This window comes from Neltuma alba, unplaced genomic scaffold (genome assembly GCF_004799145.2).
Source record: "Neltuma alba isolate B1F8T4 unplaced genomic scaffold, ASM479914v2 tig00004952_pilon, whole genome shotgun sequence".
In the NCBI taxonomy this organism is placed as follows: Eukaryota; Viridiplantae; Streptophyta; class Magnoliopsida; order Fabales; family Fabaceae; genus Neltuma; species Neltuma alba.
The window spans coordinates 130,507-138,063 of NW_021633926.1; the positions used below are offsets into that span (position 1 = coordinate 130,507).

At 34.0% G+C, this 7,557-nt stretch overlaps 1 protein-coding gene across 1 annotated transcript; it reads left to right on the plus strand.

Annotated features, from left to right (window-relative positions):
• Positions 1-3,257: 3,257 nt before the first annotated feature.
• On the plus strand, positions 3,258-6,936 carry LOC114746375 (protein POOR HOMOLOGOUS SYNAPSIS 1-like). The gene is made up of 8 exons (XM_028934592.1): positions 3,258-3,549; positions 4,486-4,602; positions 5,054-5,119; positions 5,239-5,342; positions 5,591-5,790; positions 5,875-5,921; positions 6,120-6,147; positions 6,469-6,936. The coding sequence occupies exons 1-8, from the start codon at positions 3,277-3,279 to the stop codon at positions 6,525-6,527; spliced, it is 894 nt and encodes a 297-aa protein (XP_028790425.1). The 5' UTR covers positions 3,258-3,276; the 3' UTR covers positions 6,528-6,936.
• Positions 6,937-7,557: the final 621 nt, after the last annotated feature.

Below are 7,557 nucleotides of genomic sequence, written 5' to 3' on the forward strand. Positions count from 1 at the left end.
TTTTTAAGTCATTTATTACACTTTTTGCTTATTCTCTTCATTCATAAGGATATCTTTGGGAAAGAAAATATATGTCTTCCATATTTATTATTTTAAACTGATTTTTACTAATTTCTTAATAAACATAAATAGATAAAGTTTATCTTAAATTTTGTATCGAAAGGAGTAATTTGCTTATTTTCTCTTACACTCTCTCTTCTTAAAGGGTGTTTTTAATTAAAAAAAATTAAATTTTTTTAACATTGATTTAAGCAATGTTTTATTAATATGATTTGGTTAATGTCTATAACATTAGAAAGATATAGAGGATAACACTGCAAATTTACACTTATATTGATAGTTTGCTAAAGAGGAGGTAATTATATTTGAAACACTATTGGCTCATAAATATGGATAATTCTTTTAATATAGATCCGAATTTTAATTTATTATTTTGTGAGAGGCAAGATTTAAGACCATTCGTGACTTGGGAGGATTAAACATGAAAGCAGTCATAAAGAGGGGACGGCTTGTCCCCTTTGTTCTGGTCCAACGGGTCCAACCAAGCACGAAGGGTCTTGTAGTATACAGTCACGTTGCAACATGCAAGACGTCAGGTGGTGCGTATCTTCAACATCTCAGTTCGAGTAGATCATACTTCTGACCTCAGTCTCAACAGAAGATTTGGCCCACTATCTGGCATTATCAATTGAGAAGCTTCTTGAATGGCGTTATCTAATTGGTGGGAACAATGTTATTAATGCGTCTAATAGGTTTTTCCCCTTTTATAAAAGGATCAATTTTATAAAATGAAGAAGATCAAGTGGAAGTCGCAAAAACCAGGAAAAGGAGAGTTAACACAACATGAATTTTATTAAAAAAAAAAAAAAAGTGGTTAGAAAATGCTTGAAGCAGTGAGTGAACATCATTTTGTAAGGTGCCACTAAAATTACAAGAAGATCATTGAGCAATGCATGAGTATGCCTTCGAATCTTAACCTTTCACATGTAAATTGTCCAATCCTATGCAAATTTGAGAATGTTGCATATGTCACAACCAGGTAGAAAAGAGGTAGGACTAGGAGCTTTACAATTGCTTGGAAGATCTTTCCCTTTGCATATGTCTATCAGGTATTAAAAATATCTTCAAAAATGTTGAATTACTTGTTCAGGGTTGTTTAGACAGCATCTACGAAAAGCCAATATACATAATTTCTATAAAAGAAACAAGCCTAAAATGGGATTTTAAAATTCAAGCAAAAAGATAAATATATCTCCACTTGCAAGAAAAAAGGTCAACAATCCCCTCGTCGGAGACCGGCCACCTTCGGCGCCATGGCCCCTACCGGTTGGAGGGATATTCCAATCAGCAAAAGGAGGGATATGCCAATAGCCATCCACGGCCGAGATGAGTGCTTCTTGGAAAGTACTACTTCCGGTCCTAATTATAAGAGCTAGTTGACTAATTTGAGGAGATTAAGGAATTAAGTTGAGTTAGTTATTTGTCCTAAATAGGTGTTGTCTTTCTTAAAATATCATTGCTAATCAAGTTTATTGATTAGAACTATCATTGTTAGAAGGGCTACTTTGAAAAAAAAAGTATAAATATGAGAGACAAAGTAGATTGAGGTCTTATATTTAGGACCAAAATAAAAGTCAAATAGGGTTTTATATTAAGGACCGGAGGTAGTAGTTAATATATAATGAATTGCAATCAAAACCTATATGAAGTTATGAATGACTATTCTAAATAGAAATTGTTAATAACTGATGAAGTTTAGTCAAAATTAGTTCAAAAGTTGTAAACAACATTGCTAAATGAAAATAGTTAATACCTAGTGAAGTGTAGTAAAAACCAAAACAAAAGTTGTGAATAACATGAAAGAATAATATTGTTTCAATTCCTAAACTTAAGACGATAATAGCAACTTTTGAATTCATTTTACTCATTTTAGAATAGAAATTCACAAGTTGGGATTTTAATATAAAAACTTGAGAAAATGAGAAAAGAATCATGCTTTTAAAAAATGCTCAGTTTATAAACTCAGTCATAATAAGTTTTCCATTCATTTTACTAATTTCAGAATAAAAATTATAAATGGGGCATCTATGTTTTTTTGCTTGACTTTTAAAATGATATTTTTGAATTTTGCACTTTTCTGAAATTATTCTAATTCAGGTATCTTTTGAGGAATTTTATATTTTCCCGGTTTTTTTTATTGTCATTTTCCCGTTAATTATTCCTTCCTATCTCTTTTTCTTGCTTTTTTTGGCCAAAATTCCCTCCTATCTCATTTACAGGGCATCTTTCAGGAGATGCTTTTGGTCATAAAAGTTATATATATAAAAAAATAAGAATTTACTAATAGCGATTAATATAATAGACAAGAAATGCATATATGTGTATTTAATATAAAATGCAACACCATTTAGACATTAAAAAATTAAAGAAAAAATATTAAAAAATTTCTGATTGTTAACTTTATTGCTTAGACATGCATTGAGGAGCTATGAGTGCAACCTATTTGTAGAGGGTAAAATTTTTTTTTTTTTTCAGCTGGCGCAATCTAACTTCAGCTGTATATAAAATGAAATGCATTTGTACATGGTTAAAAATATGTAATAGATATTTAAAAGGAGTTGTATCTTCTAAAGATAAGTTGCACTCACTTAAGAACTTGAGTTGCAATGAGTGATTTTTCAGGATTTTTTCCAAATATATTAATACATCACACTATAATATTTATTTTATGCTTTGAAAATATGGATATAATAATAGCAAAACATTAATTATAAAATATGAAAAAGTTTTATAAAGAGTTGAAAGGAAGAGGCTTACATCATGTTTTGATACTGGCGTGCCATCATGCTTAGTTATTTTTCATTTACTTAATGTAAGGTGAGGGTCTATAAGTCATTCACTTCATATGTATTTATGCATAAGAAGGTTAAATCCTCACCTATAAGAGTTGGATTAATTGGTTAGATAGAGGCTTGATATGATCTTATAAAGAATTCATTTTTTTATGGTTAATGTTTTTTCATGATGAAACAAAATTATCAAATATTATAATTTATTCGTGCTAAATTCATGTTTCCTGTCAAAAGATATTTATTGACCTATGATTCATTATATAAAGATGCGATGTAAAGAAAAATTAATTCCAAGACAAATAAAGGGTTCGCACGGTTCGGGTTAGCGGAGCCGGGCTGGCGGAGAAGTTCGTATATAAAGGGCAGAGCCGTTCATATTTTTTCGCACCTAAATTCAAAGTTCGGAAAGGCGAGCCAAGAAGAAATGGCTGGTTCGCTCGCTATGATCCCAAGCAATGTCAGTGAGAACCCGTTGAACACTGTGAGAGATGAGTGGCAGATCAACTTTGCTCGCTTCTTCGCCTATCCCTTAGCTGCCACCACTTGCTCCGATCTTCTTCCTCTGCCTCCTTCCCGCAGGAATCGTAGTCCCAGGGGCAACTGGATCGCGTCCCCTTCAATTGCTTTTCTCCGGCTCGTAAACGATTATTCGAACTCCGATGTGATCATTTGCATCTGCTTCAACGGCGAAGTTCTTGTGAGTCCTTAAGTCATAGGCAGTGTTAGACGCTTCTCATGTTGCTTACTCTGATTTGTGAGTGTTGACAACTGTCTGCTTTCTGGTTCTCGAACGATTCTCTTTCTCATTGTTAAGGACTGCATGGATTAAACTTCAAAACACATCAGTGTCATTTTAATGGTAGCGGATTTTGGTAGTGCGTTCATGGCAGAGAATTTTGAAATATTTCAAGTCTGCGGTTGTGTAGGTTTAAGGACTGTGATATTAATGAGTAAGATTGCTTGCAAGAGCTCATCCGATTGTGTTGTAATACAATTAACTGCATATAAAAAACGATATGACTAGAGCTTTAGAAATATATATACCTAGCCGGTAAGTGACACGACACCTCCCTATAAAACATGCATTGATCAAATAGACCTGTAAAATACGTAGCGCTTTAATACAATTTGAAGAATAGTGTAATGTTTAATATGTTTTCCGCGTTCAAGTATTGATACTTCGTAAGACTGAGATTGAGATGATTTCCTTGTCAATAGAAATTTTCTTCGATTTTTATTCCTCAACTTATCTCATCTTGTGGAGGAATTTTTTTTTTGGGCAGAGGAAGAAGGGACGTCAGCCCCAATGGAGGATTTGTGTAAAATTCAAGTAGTTAATCTTAATGCCTAAATCCGGTTTTAGTTTTCAATTATCGCTCAAAATGTGCCTGATAAGAGATATTTCTTTTTAGCCTGTCTGAAGAAGAATATATTTATATTAAATACACTTTGTTCTGTGTTAGCGGGCGCGCTTTTATGCAGCATGCTTTTAATTATGCACGCCGCAGCAACGCATATAAATAGAGCTGCTCCTATTTACAACATAATGTGGCTTGGTCTTAATGAGCCACTGCCAGTTGATTTTTCCCTTCTAATCACCTCATTCAATAATGAATTATTTAATGTTTGACAGGAGGAACACTACGTTTCCAAGCTGCATTTTTCCTGGCCCCAGGTATCATGCGCATCTGGATTTCCTGCTAGGGGCATCAAAACTGTGCTAGTTAGCTATAGAGACTCCGTGGGCGAGGCAAGATTGAGCATTTTACTTATATAATATTCCTCCCTTTGTTCACTTTACAAAGCACAGCTTTAAGTAATCTATGCGGGGTCCCTCCCATTCAAACACTATAAATGAGAGAGAGATAACGACGGAGTTGTCTTTCTTGTCATGCTTTTTAGCTACACGAATATTGTTTACATTCTCAATGAAATGCGTAACATTGAATAAAATGATAAATAAATTCAAATTTTAACTGCCTACACAGAGGCATATGCAAATACTAAATACGAACATGCTGCAAGTTGCTGATAATTTGTGCATTTATCTGAGTTGCAAGGTTATAACTGGACTGCTTTCCCTGAAATACCAAAAAATCTGGCTATGTAAATAACTCGCCCGAAATCTTAGTTATGACACGCCTTACTTTGCAGCAATATAAAAGGCTCTTCACACATATTTATTTTTCACTTTTTGGCAGATCCAGAAGTTTGGTATGCGGTTTCCATCATTCTATGAAGCACAGGCATTTATAAATACTTTGAAGGTGAACACCTATTGGCAATCATAACATATGCTTGACCAATGCATGAAACGAGGGACATGCCTTGTAATGCCATATTTCCTTTCCTGAGCTTTGTTTGTTTGTGTACTTATTTATTTTAGGGAATCTTGAAGGATAAGAAGGGACCTGAAACTCCAAACACTGACTTTGGATCTGAAATTTCGTCACAATCAGAGTTTATGTCATCAAACAAGCACTCCCACAGGTAAGAAGTTGAATGATTGCTGTATAAAATGGGAATACTATGGAAGTTTGAGTAATTACGTCTCCATACACTGTCAACATTTTTAATGCATTAATTTTCAGATCTCTCCTTTGTCCGCTTTGATGAAAATCCCTAGTTTTTTCCTCTTCTCCCCCCCCCCCTTTCCTCTTCTTTCCAGAAATTATGTTAGTCGTGAGCTTTGTAAAGTATCTGTTGAGAATATACACTGATGCCTCCTTTATATGTAGAGCTGGTGAGGAACTTAGCACAATAACACCTTTTGACACTTACATTCCAACAATGCCCCCAAGCTTCAACGATGAAGAAAAGAGATATTCAGGTACCCAAGAAAAGGAAACCACTGCTGGTAACAGTTTTGAAGGCATATACCCAGCCTTCCCTCCCAGTTTCACCTCATTACTAATGGATTGCTCTCAGATCAACACGGGTACGCTATTTCTTCGGTAAAATCAATACTGTTTTTGATTTTCCACCACAATTAATTTTATTTGATTAAAACTATGTGTTGCAGCTCAACAAACTGTTTCCAAGGAGATTGATCTCAAGTCCCAAATTGTGGTAGACGTCTTGATTTTTCACCCTGAAAGTTCTGATACTCGCAAAACTTATTATTATAGTTTTGTTGATTCAGCGCTAGTTAGCATAGGTTTTCTCTGAGAAGAGAATGCTTTGGAACTACGCATTCTCCACTTATATTTGTTCTGCCACAGAGTGGTACTCCATTAGTTTATTTACTTCTTTCTTCTTTTCTTGCAGAAGTACATGGAAGACTCTTCCTTCCAAGGTATAAAAGTATTGCGTATTTCTTATCTCGCTTACATTGTACAGTCTGTCAACTTCATTTGGTTCATCCTCTCACTTTTTCCAGCACATCAGGGGGTTTACTGAAGTGAAAAAGTACTTTCATGTTCCTTTTTCTTAGGAATATTTTGATGTTACCCATACTAATCTTATTCTCCAGCCTTAACCACTATGCTCTTTATGCAAATTTAAGGCCTCAACTACCGCGTGCTTGATGCCATATTTGTTAACAAAATCTCTCGTTAGCATTATGTGTTCTGTTGTTTTCTTAAAAAGTTTCTGATGCACGGTTTTTTGTCATTAGATATTTTGTCCAAGGTGGAGAAAGTTATAAGCGAGATAGGAGGTGACATGTCGCTGTAGGTATCCGTGGCTTTCGGAATGAATCTAGTCGAAGCAGTCTAGCATCTCTAGCTGGTAACTGAAGCATGGTGGCCTCCGCCTTCTATTCAATGGGAATGGGAGCTTCTAACCGTTCACAGGGGAAAAAAGAAGAAGAAGAAGAAGAAGAATGAGCTTATACTCTAACCTCTCCTCTGTTTTAATTCCTCTTAACAGCAACCAACACAAAACCAAGTTTGCTTGACTTGCTGATCCGAGTTTTCATGGCATCTTAGCCTCTAATACAGTGTGATTCAGCTAATAGCAAGTTTAGTTAAAAAGCACAAAAACTATAGAAGGGCAATGTTGTTTTGATTTTCTTTCTTGGCTGCCAGCTGTAAATGTTGATCCCTCTTTGAAATAACAATATTATTTTCTTGGTTTTCTTCTCGGTGAAGCTCCAAAAAAAAAAAAAAAAAGAAATTATAGATAGCCGATGCCCTAATTATAGTCAGAATTTTAGCTTGACAATTTTATTGGTTGTATCGCATAAACTCTTGGTCATAGTATACTATACTTTATTAATGACACTAAATAACATAGTTATAATCATGATTTGATTTGCTTCATAATCATAAGTCGGATGAAGTCATTCCGTTGGATATTGCAATCAAGGTTATAATTATAAATAATATCAATTTAAATATAATTACTTTGTGCATCTTTTTGTTAATTTCATTTTTAATAATTATATGACATGTACATATGCTTTTTACTCGTTAGGATGTAATTTTTATAATTTAATGTTATATGGAAGAGTCTTTTGACCATGTTGTATGAATGCTGTAATTTAATTTTTTTTTTATTCAAAAGGAAATTTTATTAAAGATAAAAAATACAGATAAAAGGCTGGTCCAATAAAAAAAGATTGTTTAAGTAAAATCCAAACAATCAGCAAACAGAGGCCAGTCTAATATAAAGTAAACGATAACAAAATAGAAAAGAAAAAAAAGTAGTCCAAATGAAGCTCAACGAACCAAATAGAAGTCTACTCATGCAAGCCAAAATCAAA

Coding starts and splice junctions, on each gene's coding strand:
- LOC114746375 (XM_028934592.1), top strand. CDS start 3,277: ATGGCTGGTTCGCTCGCTATGATCCCAAGCAATGTCAGTGAGAACCCG. Junction 4,603..5,053: donor ATAGAGACTCCGTGGGCGAG/GCAAGATTGAGC, acceptor ACTTTTTGGCAG/ATCCAGAAGTTTGGTATGCG. Junction 5,791..5,874: donor TTGCTCTCAGATCAACACGG/GTACGCTATTTC, acceptor TATGTGTTGCAG/CTCAACAAACTGTTTCCAAG.